General features: G+C 38.9%; 1 protein-coding gene across 4 annotated transcripts; it reads right to left on the minus strand.

The window, feature by feature from the left end:
- Positions 1 to 2214: 2214 nt before the first annotated feature.
- On the minus strand, positions 2215 to 22295 carry LOC113152400 (phosphoglucomutase-1-like). Of its 4 annotated transcripts, XM_026345634.1 has the most exons (14): positions 21925 to 22295; positions 21334 to 21545; positions 21118 to 21204; positions 20621 to 20834; positions 18650 to 18771; positions 16559 to 16700; positions 15693 to 15802; positions 15442 to 15608; positions 15145 to 15278; positions 14824 to 14972; positions 14372 to 14581; positions 13693 to 13800; positions 13449 to 13521; positions 12802 to 13275 (listed from the first exon to the last, which is right to left on the minus strand). In XM_026345634.1, coding segments are annotated over exons 1-14 (1860 nt in total). In that variant the 5' UTR covers positions 22055 to 22295; the 3' UTR covers positions 12802 to 13273. The 4 variants fall into 4 exon arrangements, with proteins under 4 accessions (XP_026201421.1, XP_026201420.1, XP_026201419.1 ...); XM_026345636.1 differs by lacking the exons at positions 12802 to 13275; positions 13449 to 13521; positions 13693 to 13800; ... (6 more) ...; positions 18650 to 18771; positions 20621 to 20834 and adding exons at positions 2215 to 2863; positions 3889 to 4023; positions 4147 to 4330; ... (5 more) ...; positions 8576 to 8719; positions 8879 to 9041 and having other exon boundaries at positions 21925 to 22269; XM_026345633.1 differs by having other exon boundaries at positions 12802 to 13521.
- Positions 22296 to 23750: the final 1455 nt, after the last annotated feature.

Raw genomic sequence — 23750 nt, forward strand, 5'->3', positions numbered from 1 at the left:
ACTTAGAGCCAGTTGAAGAATGGATGAGAGTGGTCCATGGACACAATCCAGCTTCTATTCCACACTGGTGGTCAGAAATATTCCAACGCATCTTGTCCCATTGCTGAACAGCTTTTATGGTCTCACAAATCATCCCCAACACTTTGGCCTCAGACCCAGAAAACTGAGAGTGTAAAGATGACGATGACTCATGAAGACTCTGTAGCTCTCTCTATTAATATGAACGTTTGGGGGCGTGGGGGGTGCTGTCTCACACTTACTTTACCTCAGATATTCTGTCAAAGTGTGTTCAGATGAAGCAGACAAGCTAGAGGAGATATCTTGTTTTAATAAGACAGGTTGGTTTAGGTTACCCACGTTCTAGTTTTGGTGAAAACTACAATAGACTTAAATTCAGAGACGTGCGTAACATGCCCAGTTAGGAAGTAGTTAATGGTGGATTTCAAGTTTGCTTCAAGTGGATATGGTTATTTTATGTAAAGGCAATTCACCTTGTACATGTACACATGCAAATAAATAAAAACTCAAGTTGTAGCTCATCAACAGCTGGTGTCACTTATCAGTGCTAGTTTACCAACTGTCCTGTGCAGCAGTTCTCAGTTGAAATGATATAGGAAGTTATTCATTTTGTAAATGACAGTTTTATTCAGTCAGGTGCTATGCAAATGTTACCTTTTCCAACTCCAATACCGTAACATTTAACAGAGAATACTGTATGTGCATAGCAGAACAACCACAAGTAGTGGAGCAGTAAAACCTGGTCGTGCAGGGCAGAGTAACAGCCTCGGTTTTCCTTAGTCCTCATTTGAGGCAGTGAGAATGATGCCTTTGTCTGCCACGTTGCCCTCTTCTTGCAAGAGAGCAACGAACAGGCTGCTCTAAAAACACACGGCTCTATGCCAGCTCTACAGAAAAGCCATTAGGACATCTAATAGCTGTTGACCAGGCCAGTTTAATGTAAGCCTCATTGTGATTACCTTATGTAATGACAGCCAATCCAAATACAGTCTGTAAGCCATTACAAGCCAAACAAGAGGAATACATTATGCATTGCGTTATGTCAGTTTGACAGGGTCTGAACAATGCAGCATGAAAAACTTTTCACCCTCTTAAGGGAATACAGGAAAACTGTTTAGGGAAGTTGTGCGTCCCTTTGAAGGCTGGCAAAAAGGCCTCATAAGCCCTATCCGCAATCTTAATGTAAACACAGATAAAAGATTGGACATGCATATTTAGATGTAGCTCTTTGTAGTCAATGATGCTATTTGAAATGTTTTCCTCAAAGCTTGTGTCAGGAAAAACAACAGGAAATGTACAATAGCGGTAATCGGTGTAACACAATGTCGTCATACATCAAACTCCAGATATGTGCGAGAACTTTTTTTTTATTTTTTAACCAATTAGTTCCAGCTCACAATCGATGACACTGACATACACTGACAGAAACTGGGGGAGAATGTGGCAGCTGTGATTGAGGCCAATTTTCCTTTTCGTTTTCAGAGAAACACGGAGCATGCACCTCATTTTCCACCATCACTCCTATTAACTAAATTGTAGCCTATTTACGTCCGGATACAAGAATTTAGTGAGGAAAAAGTTGACACCAATCCAGTACCTGTGGAGTCTCAAACAGTCCAATCTGTTTCAAACATCATCCACTCATTCCCCTTGTGAAACTCTGCTTTCCAAAAAAAGACATTTTGACCTGTTTCAGCTCTTGTCTGTCTGTATTTAGATACAACCCGTGGGATCCCTTAACCCACTCGACACTTTATAACACCTAATCGTTAATCAGGGTTACAGTGACTCTCACTACACAAGATAATATGTGAGGGAGTGAGAGAAGTCATACATTTATGCTCCTCTGCTTGCCACAGGAATCTGTTTGGAGAGTTCATGACTACTTCATTGAAACATTTTATTCTGAAAGCGTGTCCCATGGCTTGGCTCATTTGCTGCAGGATTGGATTTTTGAGATTATCTAGAATAATTTCCCAGCTGGAAACACACTATACCACACTTCCCCATACTCATGTTACAATCTGTTTTGTGCATGCAAAGTTTTCTAAATCCAGATCTAAGGCATGGAAAGTTTGAGTAACTAGAAATACTTCACAGTATGGTATGTTTACTTGCATACAACAAATCTGCAGAGTAATGACTGTAAATGCATCACATATTCTGCAGACAGAAATTAAAACATGACCACTGTAATTATTTTATGTAAGGTTCTTTTATTATTGTGGATGTGTTACATGTCAAGGTTTTAGCTTTAGGCTCATGATTCAGGTCTTGTGGCTGTTTTGGTGCTTTAGATGAACGGAGGGAGGGAAAGGCACCGGGTCAGTAAAAGGAAAGGTGGAGGGAGGGGGTGAGGTTGCCCCAAATTACTGATTTATGGTCAATAGGGCAGTTTCTCCTTTTAATGATATAGTTCAGGAGCAGATCTGGACAATAATGTAGTAGAAAGTACACGAGTCACACTTAATTTAGGTTTTTCAATCCGCTTGTGAACTTTCTCTAAATCACATTAAGAAAAATGCTACTGTTGTGACAAATATTTCAGTGGATAACTTTCAGTGTCACATAAATCAAGTGCTCCACATGTATTTTCTGGTTTTCAGGCTGCACGCCGAGTTTCATTTTTTTCAGCCAGCCCTGTTTTAAGAGAGCCAGCAACTGAAGCCAAGACAGCATTCGAGGGCAGTTTCACCCCGGAGAGAGCAGAGGTATCCTGTTGCTGAGGGTGAGTGGAGGCAGTGTGGCAGAAGAATCATGTGATCACAGTGGGACCGGTGCGTCCAGTCCTCTCATGGAGCTGCGAGACCTTCAGGGCGATATCGACCAGGGGAGCCAGCATCACCTAAAAAATGACACAGCCAAAACATTCAGAACATCCGACTTCCTGTTCAGGTCTTGCAGTCCTCACACATGCTCCAATAGAGGCATGTTTTTGTTGAGTATTACTTGCAGGTAAATGTAGGAGCAAACTATTTGATGTAGAAAAAGGACTGCGGGGACATTTTTTACAATACAGCTTGTAAACCCATTGCAGCTCAAACGATTAGTTTATAAAATTTGGTAATGAAAATAAGGTTTACCACACAGCACTACATATTACGCTCAACAAAGTTTTATTATAGAGCGGTTTTAGGTTCATAAGTTTAAGTCAAAGTTTCATTTTTTCGGGTGTATATTAATAACCATAGCACAGTGTAAGCCAGAAATGAGTGAAACATAGTGAACAGAGAAATGTGAAGTGCCTTCTCTACTTCGCTGTATTTGCTCTTATCAAAATGTATAAATCAAACTAACCGTAAGTCAGCCAACTGAACCATTAACCCACTGGCCATTCATCCATAAAGTTAAGATTCTGGATTCTGAAACAATATGTTTCTGCTTATGTGTTCATTCTTGGTGTGTACGCATTGAGAATAAAGAGCTAGAGTCGTACTTTTAGACACTTTTTTGGTCTTATCCCAGTTTCTTGTTTTACATCACCTCCCTGTCCACACCAGTCGAAATAACTTTATGAAGTATCTTGTTGGAACTCAAACTCCAACTATTTTTCCCCTTGTGCTAAGTTTCCCTCTTTTCATACTGTCTCTGATAAACTGCAATACCTCAAGACTTTGCCAAACATCTCCATCATTTCCCATGCTGAATACGAGATCTGGAACATTTCTTTCCTTCTTTTTTTTAACCCACTACAAGCTGTCTGTCCTACAGACTGCACATCATTCCTGTCAACCTGGACGGAGTGTGATTAATTGACCCAGTTCCTCATGCTTTTTATTTTGTAATTTTTTAACATGGGAAATATATTTATTTTTCTATCTAAAGACTCACTGGATCTAAATGGCTGGAATTACTCATTATTGTCCTGACCTGTGGGTCCTGGTAAATCTTCTGGGGGTCCTTCTCATAGCTGTCTATGTAGAGCCTGATAGTTGCTCCTGCGCTGCCTGTACCACTGAGACGGAAAATAATCCTAGAACCGTCAGAGAAGATGATCCTGAGACCCTGTAAGAGTGAAATAAAGACACAGGAGATGATAAATGGAAATTGATAGGAACAGGAAAACATGTGGAGGCACAGAAAATGACCTTGTAGTTATGTAAACAAAGAAAAAATGAAGCCTCTCACCTGGTTTTTGGACACACTTCCGTCCACAGGGTCTGTGTAGGCAAAGTTGTCAGCGACAGCCACCTCATAGGTCTTATCACCTGATGAGAACTTCTTTCCTACGAAGGATGGGTCAAACATGGCTGTCTCCAGGTCTTTAATCATCTTGTTGGCAGCATCTGAATCAACCTCCTCATAGTCGTATCTGTTATAAAAATGAAATTAGGTTGTTGAAAAAATATGGTCTGCTAAATTAAAGATTTTTGTAAATATTGTGAAAACACTGTCTCTGAAAGTGTTTTTTACTAAAATTACTAAACTCAAAACTGTTACACACATCCGCCACTTTATTAAATATACCTAGCTAAAATGAATGCAGTTTAATTCAATGCTGTAACCTTCATGAAGGTTATAATGTTCAGTTTCAGTTGAAATGTTTTACAGGGATTCACTGAATTTAATTTCATGATACTTAAGGATGTAGTTTATGGTGCTGTTAAAATGTTTAGCAGTAAACAGATAAGCGTTCCTGTTATTTAGCCTACCTTCATTAAATAGATGGAGTAGAAAGTAACAGAAACACATGTCAGTGTACTATAATACAATTCAACAGAATCACAAACCTACCAAGAGTAACAAATTTGGACTTAGTCACATTTCAGAAAATGTTTCTACATGGATCAGTGCTGACCTGGTGAAAAAGTTCCTGCCAAATTTCTGCCAGTGATCCTTCATGATTTCTTCCACGCTCTGTTTTCTGGTGGCTAAGATTGACAACCATGCGAGCACTGCCCAAAGGCCATCCTTCTCACGGATATGATCTGAGCCTGGTTGATTAAAAGAGGGAGGGGATGAGTAAATGATGGGCACTGCTTTCTCTTACCGTTTCTGGCTATATAAATATAATGACATTTAATCACCAGTGCCAAAGCTCTCCTCTCCACACAGTGAGAGTTTGCCAGCATCCATTAGATTCCCAAAGAACTTCCAGCCAGTTGGAGTCTCATACAGCTGCATCTGCAGAGTTTTAGCCACACTGGAACAAAGTGGCACACAGAATAAACCGCATAAGAAAACATCAACTTTAACTGATGGGAGTTAAGTGCTTTTTCATTTTGCCTAAGCGGGAACAGTTTAGATTAGCTGTGAAGTCACATGGTTTTTACTTGTCCAGGGCTCCACTAGTGGGCATACTGCGAGCCAGTCCTTTAACGCCAGTTTTCTGGAAGTAAGGGATGCTGGTAATGTTGGCGGCGATGACAGCCACTGAGTCTGAAGGGTTCACGAAGAAGCCATGTTTACCCAGCACCATGTTACGGTCCTGAAGAGTAAGACAAACAACAAGTGGCGTACACAGGTCAAATAGCAGGAATGATTTACGATTTAAAAAAAATCTTGAGCTATGGATATTAAAGAGGGTACTGAATCCCTACAGATGTTGATGTTTATATGATTGTTTTCTATAGTATTTCTAAATCTGAAACAAAACTTGTTATGTATTTATTATTATATATTATCTTTTTAATACCGGTTATAATTTGAACAACAGGAGGGTGAGAAATTTAGTAGGGTACAAAGTATGGCTTAACGACTTCAACACATGTCTTATCATATTACCCATACTGTTTTATAGTAAAATTTGGTCTGGTCTTTTTACGAAACATGAGAAAGGTGTCAGAGAGAAAGCTGGAAAGAAACTAAAGCTAACTAAAAAAATTAACTGTCATCAGTAAAAAGCTGTGCCAAAATCAAAATGAGGTAAATTTCATCTCACTCTGGGACACAGGCCCATCCTGACTCTGGTCTATTAAAAATAAAGACCTAAAATTAATAACTTAATCGACCAGAGTTTATTAAAACAATTTTATATGAGGTGACAACACAGATTAAAGTCCAGTTCAAAAACGTCACATCTGACGTAATTAGTAAGGTCCTGCCTTTTCGTAATACACTGCTGGATTAAAATTAAAGTTAACTTACACCATCGCCATCAAAAGCAGCTCCAAAATCATATTCTCCTCCTTTCATGGTGTTGACCAGGTCTGCAGCATAGGTCAAGTTGGGGTCAGGGTGGTGGCCACCAAAGTCCTCCTGGGGGACACAGTTGACTGCTGAATTGGCAGGAGAACCGAGCTCTTCACAGACTATCTTCTTCACGTAAGGACCAACCACTGGAGGGAGACAGTGTGTCATTAAAAGGAGCCATGACATGTTGCTAGTGATAAAAAGAAACCGCACACTAATCCACACTCTTGCTTGGTACTAAAGAATAAACTTGAACTCCTTTATACTGTGAAGCTCTGAAAATGTGATGTATAACACTGAACTTAAATAACAGTGAATATTTTAAATTCACAGTATGCAACACACTTCTGAAGATTCATAATATATTAAAGAATAACTTACTGTAGGTAATTTTCTAAATCAATTGTATTTTCTTAACAATCTTCATATAGGCACTAAAACATATGTGTCAAACTCACGGCCCACGGGCCGCATCCGGCCCGGCGTGTAATTATATCCGGCCCGCGAGATCATTTCTATATTATTGTTATTAATGGATCAAATCTAGTTTATGATGCTGCAAGTTATTATGAAGCTGGTCCTCAGGATGCCAAGTAATGTTGAACCATATCGTTACAACGGTGTTCACAAATACGCACTTTGCTGATAAACTGAGTTCTCACGGAGCTTTGGTGACTTTGACGAGCAAGAAAATATGTTTGAGTTGCTTCTCAACCCATTTGCCGTCGATGTGGAAACTGCACCTGTGCAGATTCAGATGGAGCTGATTGAGCTGCAGTGTAATGACCGAAGGTAAAGTAGGACACCGCAGGACCCGCACAGTTTATTCACTTCATTCCCGCAGAAATGTCCCAGCTCCGTCCACATGCGGCTCGAACCTTGTTTATGTTTAGTAGAACAAATCTTAGTGAGAAGCTGTTCTCAGTGATGAAGACTAACAAAACAGCACACAGGAGTCGTCTCACTGGTGAGAACCTGCAGTCCATCCTGAGAATCTCCACAACACAGAACCTCAAAACAAATATAAACAAACTTGTTGACAAAAAAAGTTGCAGCTCTGATAAAATGACTTAAGATCAAAGACTGAATGATTTGATTTGTTATTGCTGAAAAGCACAAATTTTATTTATATTTCCAGGTTTTGTTATGCAGCATGTTCACATTTTGAATTTGTATAATTTTGACAGGATATATTTTTATGGAGAGCTAAATCTTTTGGGATATTTCAAATTTAAGTTTATTTTTTATATAAAATGACATAAGATTAAAGAAATGTGAATGTTTGTTCTTTTAATGTTTACTTTATTTCTAACTTGTATAATTTAGACAGGATATGTTTTTATAGAGAGCAAAATAAGTTTTTGTTAAGTTTTAAAAGTTTTAGTGTGTTCAATAAATGTTTATCCTGTTCGGCCCGCGACCTAAAATATGTTTTGGATTTTGGCCCCCTGTGCAATTGAGTTTGACACCCCTGCACTAAAACTAACAATGATTGATCTCTACACAGCATCAGCCACAGTGTCATCAGTATTATTTTGTATAGGTTCTATGTATTGTGTATTTATTCAGACTAATTCAATGACTCAATTCACAGTCTCAACTTTGGGCTCTAAACCAGTTTTGCGTCCAATCTATCACAAAGACCTCTGCTGTTCTGTTTCATACCTCCATGCATTGCATCCAGGCGGACATTAATGTGACCAGCTCCAGAGAGAAGTTCCTTCAGTGCAGCAAAGTCAAAGATGCCCCTTAGCATTTCAGCATAGGCCTCCACAGAGTCCACAATCTCCACTGTGGAAAAATAAAAAATAAACTATTAGCTGTTGATAGCTGTTTAGAAGAATTGATGTAGTGTGATGACAGCCAAATTTGAATCAGATTCCACTTATTAAATCTGAAATCTTCCAATCTTCCAAATACTGTATGAAATCTGTTACCACCAGTGGTAAGATACAAATCATCACTCATCATTCTCTCATCATTCTTATTAAAATAACTTGTTAACATGTTGGATGCCAACATAGTGTAAATATTTAAATAAAGGACTTTATAGTCCCCCTTTCATCATCAGTACTCTCCTACAAACATTATTTTTTTAGTTGTGTCATTAACCTTGAAACATTTGAGACAGTGCATTCGTTTATAATAGCATCACGGAGTAACTATATTTGTATGAGTCATAAGTCTTTTTTTTTTTTTTGCTGATGTCTGATGAGGTTAGTTTAAGAGAAAATGCAAAAGAGTGACTGGGGATTCTTCCAGCTCAGAATCACATCTAAAATGTAACTGACTATCAAACCCATCCCATTTAGGAGCACCAAAGTAGATGTCCATTACCAAATTAAAGCAAAAGTCAAACTTGAACATGTGAATTGTCATAAGCTGTTTCTCAGAGATTAGGACTCTACTGCCCTTTTCTTTGTACCTGTGAAGGGCTTGAAAGTTTCCACTTCAAAGGTCTGCTTGCCAATCTTAGACAGATCCACTTTCAGCTCTGGGCAGATGTGATACTCCTGCAGGCCTTTGCTGATTTCAAATATTTTGTTTGTGATGCCCTCTGGAGCGGGTCCTGAGGATGGAGATAAGGCAAAGAGGATGGTTAGGGGTATATACGTATGAATACACTGCATCAAATGCTAAAAAAGACACAGTTATCTTGAAATGACTCCAAACACAATTCCCTTCACTACTTCACTGGAACTGGGAGAACAACGCAATCGCGACTTACCGCCACTGGAGATGTTGTACTTAATGCCAAAATCTCCATTGGGGCCACCTGGGTTGTGGCTGGCTGTGAGGATTATGCCACCAACTGCCTTTATCTTGCGGATCACACAGGAGACTGCTGGGGTGGACATGATGCCATTCTGACCAATAACCAGATGATTAATCTGCAAGCGAGAGATGCGCAATTTAATGCATACAAGCATACACATATAGACCAAAAGAGAAGGGAAGATGTTACAGAACAATCAAAAATGGTAAATTTTAAACTAGACTGAGACTAATTAGTTTATTGTTCTAGAAAATTATCCATCATACAATACCACCAGCATTGAATCATGCTTATTCTGCAGCATATTAACCCGAAACATGAGGCCAGAGCCATAAAGAACTATATTCAGCGACAAGATGAAGACATGGAGTTCTTTATCAGATGGTATAAGCCCCATAAAAGCACACAGCAAGTTCGGAATTGAGTTGCAGGAACTCTATTAAACATACAAGAGTTTGCTTTGTGCAAACATATGCACAGCACTGCCCGTCTGTGCACCTTTGGCATTTACACAGTTGCATCACTGCTTCATTTCCCAACAGAAGCCGCTTGTGGAGAAACAGCATAAAATATGAGTCATCTTTGTGCTACTTCCATCTACTGGCATCGCTGGTGAACCCTGCATTTGCCATTGGTGCTTTGCACTAACAACACCAGATACAGCATGGCCATCTCATGAGAGTGAAGGTCATGGATTCATTCAAAACAACCATAACGACCTTGGCCAATGTGACATGGTGTCTTTGTGATACCATAAGGAAGTTGGTGATAGGATGTTCTAATACATAAACATTTATAATAAAGAGTTAAAATGCAAACGTGCTATATTTACTTTTCATTCATTTATTTATGTCTCTCTGTGCTACAGACATATGCAGGACAACGTGACTAGCTGCACGCTGCTCGTCACACCCCCTGCTCGGCTAACACCGCTGCAGACACATCCCAGTCAAGGGAACCAGTGGCAGCTCAGCACAGCTCATCATGAAACAACACGACGCCTCTCGTCAGGCTCCAACACCAAAACCTGTTGTTGCTCTTTTGCAAGCTTTGAAACGTTGCTAAAGGTGAGAGGTCGTCGTGTCAGTGTGCAGATGTAAAGTGAATCCTTTAGTACACAAGTGACCTTCTCCGTGCACCTAATCCGAAAGCTCACTGCGGTCAAGCTGGCACAGGAAAATCCACTTGTCATTTTTAATATGAACACTGGTCCTTGCACAAACACAATGTTTGTTTTAATATCTAGTTAATTTGAGTGCATAACAAGTGAAAGGCATGAATGTCATCCTTTCTCCAGAGGTGTTTCTTAATACACGGGGATAACGGAAGCGTTTATGCTAATAGTGTTAGCTGAAGAGAAGCTACAAGTCATATTTATTTTATAAACGAGCATTAGTGACGTAAACTGATTTTAAGAACTACCTCAACACGTGTGTATTTGCAGCAGAACAGGGGATAAGACGAAACACACCTGTCACGTTATGTCTGCATCTTGGCGGAGTCAAAACAGTCGATGAGTAAATTATTAGCTAACGCTAAAAAGTTGCAGCTTAGCAATGAGTCAGGTTACCTCCATCTATCCATCTATCCATCCATCCATCTATCTTACTAAGGAGCTACAACAGCCTCTCAAATGTACAGAATAAAACACATGCCTTCGTTTAGGACTGACATCAAACCTACAGTTCATAATCTTGACAGGTTAGCTTGTACGTTAACCTGCTAGCTTACATGCTAACGGGCAGTTGGTGTTTTGCTAGCTAACGTTGACATATTAGCTCCACACACACACACACACACACACGGGGATCAACAAAGGTGGACAGTGTGTCTCGCCCCTACTGACCCCGTTGGCAGCTGCAATCTGAACGATCAGCTGAATCGCGTCTTTCATGAAAAACCTCCCGTCTCCTCCCACCACCACAGTGGCCGTCTGGCGCTCGGACGGCTCGATGACAGAAATAATGCTCTGGATGAAGTTTTCCGCATAGTGCTGGTTCTGCTGGAACACGGTCACCCTCTTCCTCAGACCACTCGTCCCGGGCTTCTGGTCCGTGTACGGCTTGGTCTTCACCGTCGTTATTTTCACCATGGTTGACCCCCAGTGCACCTATCTCAGTCCCCCGGTGTGATCCGCAGTCTGGTCCGATGAGCAGGCGACTGCAGTGGGAGAGCAGCACAGGAGCACACCGGGCACTCCCCCCTCATAGACCCGCCTTCTCAGTTTAAAGGGCAAGTAAACACATGGAAGACTTCAGTCCTCCAAGTTCAAACATCACACAACATGCTTTATAGCATGCACAGAAATAGTGGAGGAGCCATGCCTCTACTTTCAAAAGCGATGGATCCACTCCTGCTGCTGGATGGTGTCCTAATCATATTGATAGCTCTGGCCCTGATGGTGCAAGATTTCATTCCCCAAATGAAAAGCCCAGCTACATGCTGCATGCAAACATATAGTCACTCTGTTCAAGTAAGTTTGAGTGTTGTAGAAAATCACTCAGCTCCGTACAATCTCCCATTGTACATAACATAGCATGGGTTTGTGAGACTTCGCACGTTTAAATCATGCTCCAACAGATCTTTGTTCAGAGGGGTCAATGACTGCAAGGCTTCTGATCCAAACCTTTAAACCATTTTTTAAATTTTAATCTGGGAAGGTAATGATTGAAATGTTTTAAACTGAATTTAACAGTGACTGTTATACTGACCTATTGTGATGTGGCACTGGTTCCAGTGAAAAGATGAATTATGTTGAGTAAGTACTTCCTTTCAGCTAAGGTGATGGCTGTTGCATCACACTGTGTTGGAACATATTTTCATTACAGACTTGTACTTATGACAACATTTCTTGTGTATATAATTTGTCTCTCAAAAGCCTTAGGACTCTAGAGTAGATTTCCTCTCATTTTGATCAATGTAGAGCTTCAATTTCTTGGTCAAAAAGACTCTTGCCACAGCTCATTTTAAATCATATTAAATCAAAGATTCTAAAATGACATTATAGCATGGGAGTAAAACATTGTGGAGTCAAATAGAATGATTACTGATCATAAAGTAGATATTATAACTGGCTCACAACTCTTGAGCTTGGCTGCCCAGAGCAGCCGAGTGTTACTAAACCTCAGTGTTGGAAAAGGAAGAGCAGATGGGGGGCTCAGGACATTAAATACATCTATGTCATGTGACATTTAGTTTGCTCGCACTACTGTTTCAGCAGAGAAAGTCAAAGGGCAGATAATGGCCTGAATGATATAAATAGAAGGTCAAGAATCCCCCACTGAAAAGGCCAAGGGCAAATAAAGTTTAGACCTGAGTGCAATGCACAGGAATGCATTTCACTGCCAGTTCAAAATCCCCACAGCTCCATACTGTGTTAAGGACAAGGAGAGTGGAGACATATAGTCTCACAGTAACTAGATTTCATGCAGAATTATAATATAAAGCGATCTGACATGTTGGGAGCAGCTCTGGGCACTTCCTTACACATTCAGAAGAAGCAAGCACTACCATGTCACCTAAATGTCTAAGAACTTTAAATGAACAGCTTTCCTTGTTTATTGCATAATATAAACCGTGAATTCAATTCAACAATATGTTTTGAAGAAAGCTAAAAATACAAAAATCTAAATCAAACACTGAGAACAATATCTACTAGTCAGTGTCACTACATTTAGAGAGCACCTTCCTTTATTTTATATTTATACTTATTTCTATGCAAACAAGACATTCATATGGAAGATAACACAGGGATGTATTCAAAAGTACAAACCAAAGAGAAGGAAAGAAAATCAGTTAAGGAAAATGTGTGATTGGAATATTGTTGTTGTTTTTTTTACAAAATGTTTCTATCTGCAAAAAGTGATAAAATAAAGCAGTTAGAAAACATTTTATTATACGAAAAACATATCAAAGCACAAGGATATAAGTTGGCAAGTTTGGTTTAGCCTTTATGCTTACATGAATTTGTATTATTAAGTGTTTATGTATTATTTTATGAAATGAAAACATAGGTTAAAAAACTAAACATCATTTGATATTTAATAGTGTTTTTAATAAGAAGGTATTGGAAAAATTATCCTGACAACAGCCTTCATTTGAAATGATATATTATGAATAAAAGAGCCATGTTGGCAATTTAACCAATCATCTGTCTCTATTTACATTTTTAAACTGACATCAACCATCACCCATACAACCATTTTCAGCTGTACCTTCAAAATACCATGGCCAATTCTGCTGTCGGTGTTTAACACATCTGATGTACGTAGAGCCACTTAGCATCTGAAGCACCGTTCATAGAGGTGGGTGTGATCAACTTGTTGTCCACAAGCAGAGGGTCTCAGCTCCTGACACGAATACAGAATCATTTCTAATCACTATGCTCCTTGTTTGAAACCACTCGATTAGACATATTTTTTCACTCCTTATTTCTATTTCTATAACTAACAGGTGAGATTTGACTCTTTAACGAAGATGTATGATGAAGAGCTTTAACATTTACAGTTTGGCTTTTACATACAGGGCAGTATGGTCTCCACACAATTGTATGTCCAGTCCTGTTTCTCATTGATAGGCAGAACATGCTGACACACCTAGAAGACAGGATGCAGTCATCATAAAAGTTTTTTGTCACAATGACAAATTCAGCTGCAGTTTCGAACATAGGAGAGTGAAAACAATAACATTTAAAGTTGGACAGCATTAATTGCATTAATAAATTGTAAGATCTGTAATTGTCAGACAGTACAAGTAAATCATCATACCATCTTTGTCCTGGCTGGCACCTCTACAGCAAACACACTCATACTTCTACTGCTGGCGCAGTTCCTGCTCTGCTCATTGTTAACGTGCACGGTGACTTTCTGGTTGGTCTGCAACACAAAAGGGCATTGAAACACACACACACACACACACAACCTCTCTTTGCTTCAAAATAACAAATATAAAGAATACAACATAAAAGAGACATAAAGATATAATACAAAAAGCTATTATTATTTCTCCAAAGCTGCTCTTTGGACAATAGACAGATATAAAACAGTTTCTCCTGTTCATTAGTTCCTTGGATCACATGCTTCTTTGAGGTAGCTCCTGTTGCTATGAGAATGAACACCACTGCTGCATATCAATTACAAACAGAGTGAATTGTTTCTAGAAAGCACAGACTGTAGCACTAGACTGTAAGACAGATGGACAGATTAAATTCAAGGCTTACAAGTGTTATCCCTATGAAATATATAATCATTATGTAATCAAGAAACACTAAACACTCTGTACTCATCTGTACTCTGTTCAGTACAACTTATTATTGAATAAATTATGATGTAGTGATGCAGTATGCATTAGTTACCCCTTTCAAGGTGGGCCCTGAATGTTTTCTATCCATTTCAGAATTAAATGCTGCAGTCACTTAATCTCCTCTACACAATGTTTATTGCCTACCTTGTTGGCGATAAGAGAGGAGACCCTATGTTCTCCTCTGTAGGTGTAAATGAAAACATTGTCTTGTCCCCTCAGTGCTTTGGCCCCTGTCCTGGAAGTGATGGACTTCTGGAGGGCCTGGTTCAGAAGTTTTGGCCCTGTGTCCAGACTAAGTGGTTGGATGGATGCCTGACTGCCTTCACAGTGTACATCTATCTGGAATGGACAAGCCTGAAACAGTGGAGGAATATTATTAATTATTTAGTAGCAAGTGAAAAACCCTGTGGGTATGTAGTATATATGTGTGGTGTGTACTCGGAGGCTCTGAGGCTTTGGTCTTGGAAAGTGGCAGAACCAACACTGCCGATTCAATATTACTTACTTATTGATTGTATAAGCCTTATATTGCATCATGTTAGGGTATCATTATAGGTAACCGTGACGTTATGAGTGAATCACATGTGTAAACTAACCTCTACGAGCTCCAGCATACGGTTGTACCCCATGGCTTCGAGGGTGACCCACAGATCTGCAGGATCTCCATCTTTCTCTGTGGCCTCCATCAGGTTCAGCTCCATGAAGCCTTGTCGTGTGAGCTGATTCTTTCTCATATCAAAATTTTCTGGACCCCACACCCCCAAAAACCAAATATTTAAAACATTTTTCCTTTTAAAACAAGCTACAAAAACTCACATGGAATATTTAATATTTTTTTTACAAATACAGTTAGGAGTACAATTTTTTTCTGCCCACTTTACTTCACTAGTCACTGGGGGTATCGGTCCACTGATTACCTTTGCAGATGGCCCAGGCATCTTTATCACACTTCTCTCCACTGGTCCTCAGCTCAAAGAAATTGTACTCCTCCAGACTGAGCAAACCATTCCCATCCAGGTCTATCACCTCAAAGATGTCAGACAGCACCTCCCTGTGGCAAAGGTGAATCAACACAGAGACATTTGAAGAGAAAAAAACAAACGAAGAAAACAACTGGTTTGAATAAGAATTAAAATCTTCTAAAACAACTCCTCTAGTGGAGTTTTGTTTTGTGCTGTTTGCCTTTATGATGTCAAGAACACACATACACACACCTGAGCTCTCTGGAGAGGTCTAGTTCTCCAGTGTCCGTCCTGTAGACAAGTTCCACAGGTTTATTAGGAACACCTTTTTTACTTTTGCTTTTCTTTAATCTGCATCCACTGGTGAAAGGAAGCAGGTAGTAGTTTCCAGCATTCAAGTCTCCTTTCCAAACATACTTCTGTACAAACACAGGAAAAGCAAAATAAGGAACCTCTGTCACATTAAAGAATAGAATAGAATAGACTACCACCTGTGAACATACATGTTTATCTTTTGACTCAGTGAAACACACTAAAGTTGAGTCCTCTTTGGTTTCACCAGCCAACATGACAAAAAGAGCTGTGTCCACTGTCATCCAGGATGAAGACTTGTCTGAAAGATAGCAGAAGTATATAGGAAAAACATAAAGCAATGTTAATTTTGACTTTGCAATTGCCTGTCAATTTTTTTGTGTGGATCATTTAACATTTTACTTTATTTTAATAAAATGTTTACACAATCAAAACAGATCAGAAAAGAGAATGAGAGTGAATTAGGGCTCAAGAGCTTAATTGAGTATATCATTAAATGAATATATCTCTGCTATCACAGGTCAATTTAATACTTTTGTGTCATAGCAAAGGGAACACTTGTGAGATTTGTTAGGATGTCTAAATATCAAGCTATAGGTTACTAATGAAGAGTAAATAAAGACGGCACACAGCACAAATTAAAAGTTTTAAAAACTCGCCTAGTGATTAGATCATTGTTTCACACTATGTTTGCAAAATGTTTCTCAGGGTCCCCCAATTGGGTATAGTTAATTAATTACAGAATTGTTGATGCACTAATTTTTACAAACTGCACTTTTGAAAAGCATTAACAGGGGGACTAACTTTCCACCTTCTCCAGTCTTTCCACTGCCTGCCATTGAGTGCTCAAACGTAATGAATGTAACAGCAACATCTTCTTGTTGTTATAAATTATGATTCACTGAGTCGACGACATTTCCAACAAAACCTGACCTGTCACACAGTGTAAGATACTTACAGGCACAGCCAAACATAACATTGCTTTATCCGATAAGGTTATCACTTCTAACCATTTTTATAATTTTTGTTGATGTATAATATAAAGCAGAGCCGGTACCAGGACTGTGGCTGAGGCTGAGAGGTTGGATGGTTAGGAAGACTTTGGTGGTCTGGGGGACATGAAGTTGGTACTTCAGAGAGCTGATACTGCCATCTTCCTCCAAGAAGAAACAGCCCTTTATACAAGTGTGGTGCCAGTCCTGGAACAACAAAGAAAATGTATACTCAACCACCGCTCTGCCACATTCATGCAAACAGACATAATGTGGCTAATGACCAGAAGAATAGTGTTAGTTAAACTCAGACATAGCTGTTGCCATTTAAAGTTCTTTGGAATACTATATGTACAGCATATCCTATTATGTTCACCCTACAAGATTTAGTAATGTGTGTCGGTCTCAGTGTAGATCCTGACAAAATCCTAACAAACCATTTTACTGCCTGACAACAAAATGCATTTATTCATTTGCAGAAACCAAAACTAATTTGCAGCTGCTATTAAAAAAGGGATTGATCTTGTGACAGGGAGAGTATATTTTGGCATGAAAAAGTAAATTAAACAGTCAGTCATAACAGTGCGGTTGCCCACTTGATTAACAGAACCTGCTGTCGTGATAATTACCACTTCAACCTCCAGAGGGCATAACCATTATTGCCATTATTTTGTCAGCTCAGCAGCGAACACTCGTTGTACCTGTGGTGATCCAGAGGGGGGCAGAAGTGTTACACTCTGTACTCTGCTGCAGGCAGAAGGAAACCTCCCTCTTGGACTTGATATGGCGAGTTGGAGTCCATTTAACTTTGATAAATACAGCCTTTTCAATCTTGAGCCAGTGGTCATTCAAAACTACCAAGAGGACACTTTGACAATATTTATGAATTCTAATATTTCTCTCATTTTAAAATCCTGTTGTTCCTTTGTCTAGCAGTGCAGCTGAAATTAGGTAATAATTTGAAATTGAACAAGAACATCAAAACAAGGAAGTTTTCTTTCCATTCATAGGAGACACATTAAATGAAAACACAGTTGGTGTGGACACACAGTAAGAGGACATTGAGGACCAAGCAAGGCTGGAATAGGCTATATATCCTTTTAGTGGACAAATAAATCACCAAGTTAAACAAAGAAAGTGCCATAAAGACGGAGCATGTCATTCCTTCAGAGAAAAGCCATTTTCTCAAAGTATTTTTCTTGGGCTGTGAGAGGCATAAAAGATCAAACCATAACACTTCAGTGGTTTGTCCAGACAATATCAAATGAGGGAAATTGCCATGGGCACCTATCTACTGCTTAAAGACATCAGAATTAATGTTCCCATAGAGGGAGGGTCAGTCTGCAGACTAATACAGCCGCTGTCACCTGCTCTTTCCACGAGTCTGATTTAGGGCTACACAGAGGGTCACAGGACACCAAGCCAGCCACAAACACAGTCACACAATCAAAAACACACACATTTAAAAAATGACCTTTGTTTTCTCTCACAATTATAAACTATAAATGCTATAAAATGCTGAGAATTAATAGAAACAACTTTTCCACCATGCTTTACTGTCATTAAAGAGACATTAGCATCCCACATACAGACACCCACAGGCACATCACTACATAAACACAGCCTACCCACCACCTCCCAGTTTTTAGCCTGTGGCAAAATGGAAGCCAATATAGCGAGCACAACTTCCCTCAGAGGTAATCTCTGGACGCACATTCTTTTACCTCAATGATGTCTGGCCCTTTCCAATCTCAACACAGTGTTTGTACCTGAGAGATGGAACAGGGGGCTGTTATTTTTATTTATTTATTTATCTACCTTTTTTTTTTTTCCTTTCTGTAAAGCAAACCAGCCGAGGTTAAGCCAAAAAGAGTGAAAACAAAGAGCAGGGGATCAATACACTGTATTTCTATCCAACCTAGGCTAGATTCGACCATCAAAAACTCCTGGTGACAGTGATATTGGGAGAGCAGCGGTGCTGCAGGGTTCTTGTTATGACGAGGTCTCTCATTGGAGCCCACATACGAAGATTTCCAGGTTTTGTCACTGAGGGTATGTTTTTTTTTGTTGTCGTTTTCTGTTTTTTCGCTTACGGGGGATAATAAGCATACAGTGTCTATCGATACATCTAAATCTCTAAAACATATATAGCATACCTGTAAGCCAGAGGGCTCTGATGTTTTGCTGGCCTTAGAGCTGTTGGATGTCATAGTGACTGAGTTCGACAGGGACGACCGTCTGCTGCGAGCAGAGGAGGGCCGAGAGGAAGATCGGCTGTCTGAAGTAAACATATATCAGAAGATGAGAATTCACACAGACACTTGGAGTAAGATCAAAAAACATGTACAAACTTTCTGTCAGTAACAAGTCTGTTAAAACAAAAAGTCAGCCATCCCTTCTCTGAACAGTAAACACTTTAAAAAGAAAAAAGAGAGAGACAACAGGCACAAAATAATTGACTTCGTAATCTGTCTTTCTGGAAGTCCATTCCCAACTTCAAGTGCTACTACTTTGCATGTGGTTTCCAAGAAAGTGCGATCTAAAATTCAACCACCCTTAATTAATTATGGAGGGATTTTAAATCACAAATGGCATAACAGCACTCCCTCAAATCCATTATCTCACACAACTTTTTTCCTTGAACACTAATTGAGGCCAGAAAATATCAGTTCACTAATGAGGGGTCTGATTGTTTTCGAGCCCAGGAAATCAACATGCCAACTAATGTGATAGGCTTATAAGCAAATTACCATAGCAGAGAAATAAACAGACCCACTGTCATGGTATTTATCGCAGATCTATTTTGTATTGATAAGTTCCTTCTAATCTAGAGAACCAAAATGTAGCTGTTCTCTAGATGTGGACAAAGATCCACTGAAACATGGCCTAACAAAAGCTTTAGTGTGATATTGAATTTTGGAGTACTGTTTCAGCACTAGTGGTTCCCTGGTGCTGGAAAACTCCATGAATTGAACTAAACAGGCTAACATCATGACAATTCATCAATTATTTTATCCATTATTCTAATCTAATCAATTATTAAAAAAAAAAAAAATCAGCCAAAATTATTCATGTCACATATATTCCTCTTGTTAATACTGATTTATATTGACGACTACTGTTTTTGAACTCCAAGAATAAGCTATTTAACACAATCACGTAGCATCTCTTGTCAGAGCCTTGTTAAAATGTAACAGGTATAAATCAATACATGGGAGAGGCGCAATAATGTGATAAACCTGACTGCTATACTGGAGCTCATTTGTTTTTGCAGTGGTGGTCAACTGGGCCCTCCTCTCAACCACTGTTCTAATCCCTCATCATCTCCCCAGTGAGAAGTGGTGGAATCCTCCAAATCAATAACATGAACATGGACTGACCACTTAAATCAACCCCATCTATCTTCCCACTATGGGCCTGTCCATGGTTCGCTCATTCAGGATCTCTGTTCTCTTTCCTAGAAATGCTGGCTTTAAAGTACAAAAACTAGATTTTAAAACCATCTTTAAGTGGCTGAATATGCTGCCTATTACAGAAAAGATATACTGGTTCACCATTTGTAAATGCTGAATGCTGTAGTTATACTTGAAGCCAGTCTTTGCTTGTTTAGGCTATGAAAACATCTTTTTGGCGAGAGCTCTCTCTTCAAAGCCTGAGTTAAAAAGCAGCATTTTATTAGTGTAGGCAGAGTTTTTGTCAATCTCCTAATGGCAGAAATGATTACCCAAATCACAACACTCTACAGTCTCCTCCCTCCAAACAAGACACTCTAATTGTGTGGCTATTATGATGTATGGACTATCCTAATGAGGTGATTTGTCACCGTTGAAAAAAAAAAAAAAAAATCAATAATAGAGTTTCTTTATCAAAACTAATCTGTGAGGCATACTAGGGCAACCAGTGTACATCTTTGGAAAGAGTGGAGTATACCTACTCTGTGTACATGAGTGGGCATCCCCTTTTGCTGCTACTCTGAAGCTGTGGTTCAGGAATCATCACTGATGTGATAAAATCAGATCACGGTCAGAAGTAGATGCTTGCTGACACAATCTAATCATTTTTAAAACATAAATCAAACAGACATTCAGCTTACGTTTTGTTATGATGTTCTGAAAACTCACTTGTACCTTGTTTCTTTAGTGTTGTGTCTGATGTTTCCAGCGTTTGAGGGTGAGCTACTGTTGCTTGTGCTACAGCTGATGATGCTGATGATACAGTGGTCTTTGGAGGGCTATATGACTGACTGCCAAAGTTCTGCCTCTTTAGTTTGGCATCAGCCTCAAGCCTTTCCATAGCAGATACCTGACACTGTTCTACTGTAGACAAGAGTAATCTGCAGAACTGACACCAAAAGAAATACACACATCAGAACAGAACACATGTGCACAGTTCTGTGATAATGGAGACAGTCATACAGGCATGCATCTTAGATGGAAGCAACCATACAACATTAAATAAAGAAGTCTTTGGATTAAATCAAGGGAGACCTGAACCTTTGTTTTCTTTTCTATTAATCATTATTATGATTAATTAGTCAATTTTTTTCAATATTTTATATGAATTCAGTTCAACTTTAAAGAAAAAAAAGCTCTGAATGAATGAGATATGAACTGGCCAAACTTACTTCGGAATAGTCCAATTTGCCATCCTTGTTGATGTCAGCTAAAGAGAAAATGGCATTCACCTCTTCACTAGTCATTTTCTCACCTCTCTGGAAGAGTTTGGATATTTCGTTTACTATTAAAAACACTATAACAAAAATGTCATTTTCAGCACAAGTCGATCAGTGATTTTATTAATCGTATGTTTAGGTAGACTGGATCAGCAGTAAACTACTCACAGTGGTAAGAGCCTTCTCCAGTTCACTGTGTGTGATGTATCCATCACCATTCACATCCATCTTTTTGAAAGCTCTCAACAACTCAGCTTTCTCCGTTTTCTTCTCACACCTGAGGATCTCGCAGAAATCATCAAAATTCAGTTTAGACGTTTTTGGGGTCCAGTATTTATTGAGCGTGGCATGGGATGGATTTCTACCAGCCTGTTGGAGAACTGAATGTGAAAAAGCGAGGAAACAAGAAAGTGGTAAAAAAAAAAAATGCAGATAATAAACTACATCTGTTTTGCAGGCATCTCCATTACGTTGTGGAGTTAAATTGGAAGAAACAATACAGAACATATTGTGTCAGACAATATCACAGATGACTAATATGTAAGCTATAATATTTAAACGCTCCTTATCACATATAATACATGCTTGTGTCTAGGGATTCAACAATAGCTATATGTTCTGGAAACAGCACGGATATTACCTGTTACTACTTTATTTCTTAATTTAAATTTGGTTTTAAGCGAAATTAGCAGGCTAACAGTTATTTAACGTTAACCAACAGGCTATAGCTAATGTTAATTTAGTTTAAACTTAGCTTACCACGGCATAACTGCTGCTTCGAAGTGATATTCGTCAAACTAGATCTGAAGACAGCTAGATACGCAGCTCTGCACTGCATGTAGAAAGCCTCCTCTTCTTCAGGAGGACGAGGTGAGTCTTGAAAAGACATATTGGGAAGAAGAGATGACCTCGTTAGTGATGGTTAATTGGCTAGCGTTAGCTAGCTCTATCCAGCTTACAAACCACACGACGGACAGACAGCTAGCTCAGCTCAGTAGCCAAAGCAGCCTAATTTGTATTGTCTCAGGCTTTCATAAGTCGGCAATCATTTGTAAACATATCAGGCAGCTGCGTTTTAGTGAATCCACGTTAGCTGTGCCATTTGTCGAATACCGTTGCTATGTGCTGCCTGTTGCTACGTAAACAAACAGTAATCGGTGCTCATCATAAACTACACCGACGAAACGCACATTACCGGTTCCCGTTCATGTAAAGGACTGCTAGACTGCTGATAGGTAAATGCAGGTATTCAGATTAATAAAATAAAAATATTTTTGAGGAATTCATATAAAATTCGTTAAGAACTGTGGTGTTTGTTTGAGTTATTTTGCAATAAGCTGATTCTCCGGAACTAATGTTATATGTACAACTAGGCATGTTTTACACGAACTATTTAATCGTCGTAAAAGCGCAAGATTTTGAATTTGTTGCCGATCAAATTCATTAACTTACACTTTCTTACAATTTCTTAAAATTTCTTATAATATGTATTACCTGACGAGACTGGAGCTTTATGTTACTTCAGAAAGAACAAAATAACACTTCCGTCAGACTGTTTGTAACATGGTACTGCACGATGACACAGGAAATTGTCTGCGTCTGAGTTATTCTTTTGTAATACATACAGTTATTGATGGACTGGCTCTGTTGGCCGTGAAATACATTAAATTAACCTTAATTGAGGATTGCTCAGCTATTACTTAGTTGTTTTAGATATTTCTTTATTAAGTAAGTAAAGCAATCCATGGTTAATCTGTTTTTAAAATAGTCTCTGCACATGAAGAATGCCCATCAGGTAAAGTAATCCAGGTGTACTGACAATGTACCAGTTTACTGATGACATAAAGTAATCATTTAAAAGTTTAAAGTATAAGTTTTATCTTGATATAAAAAACATATTTCAATCAAACTCAGTTTTCTCTCTCTTCTGAAAAGCATCCAGCTTCCAAAATACCTGTACGTAAAAGACCAACCACAGTGCTTTGAGTCCTATTGTGTGTTGCAGGTCTGTTGATAAAAGTTTTTAGTGATCTTTGAATAGATGTCAAGTTCTATTTGACAAACTGTCTTAGAACAAGCATAGGTTACTCATTAAAGCAGCACTAAAAGGTCTAAACGTCTTAGACAATGCTAAAATCAATACTTGTGCATCTTAACTAATTGCAAACTCAAGCAGGTTACATATTTCAAAATGGAAATCATAGTTTTAGGCCATTTATTGTCTGTTTTCGCAAACACAACTGCAGTGGTGGCTTAACAATAACATTGATTGGTATATGATCACCAGTCAGCAGTTTATTCCCAGATATCTTATAATATCAGCTGGAAATTGCTGAACTCTGGGGTCTCAAAGTGTTTTTCCTCTTTTTAGGGGAATATTTCAAACACCACCACTCTGTTATGAGGGGAAGCTCAAAAATAGTGTAATAATAATAATTATTATTATTATTAGTTTATTAATCTCAAAAATAGTGTTACTCTTGAGTGGTCAATAATGTAGTCCATTTGTGCAGTTAAAAAAGGAATAGGAACTTGCATATAGGCATTCCATGTACTCTACATTGTGTTATTAGGTATGTTGTGGT

This window comes from Anabas testudineus, chromosome 4 (assembly GCF_900324465.2).
Source record: "Anabas testudineus chromosome 4, fAnaTes1.2, whole genome shotgun sequence".
Classification (NCBI taxonomy): Eukaryota; Metazoa; Chordata; class Actinopteri; order Anabantiformes; family Anabantidae; genus Anabas; species Anabas testudineus.

Bases quoted from the DNA above. Each gene is read 5' to 3' on its own strand.
- LOC113152400 (XM_026345636.1), bottom strand. From the start codon at position 22,054: ATGTCTTTTCAAGACTCACCTCGTCCTCCTGAAGAAGAGGAGGCTTTC. The intron at 9,042-21,117 runs GTAAGTTTGGCC...TCTCGCTTGCAG, and splicing joins GCAAATTGGACTATTCCGAA to ATTAATCATCTGGTTATTGG. The intron at 4,953-5,045 runs GTGATTAAATGT...TTAATCAACCAG, and splicing joins AGAGGAGAGCTTTGGCACTG to GCTCAGATCATATCCGTGAG.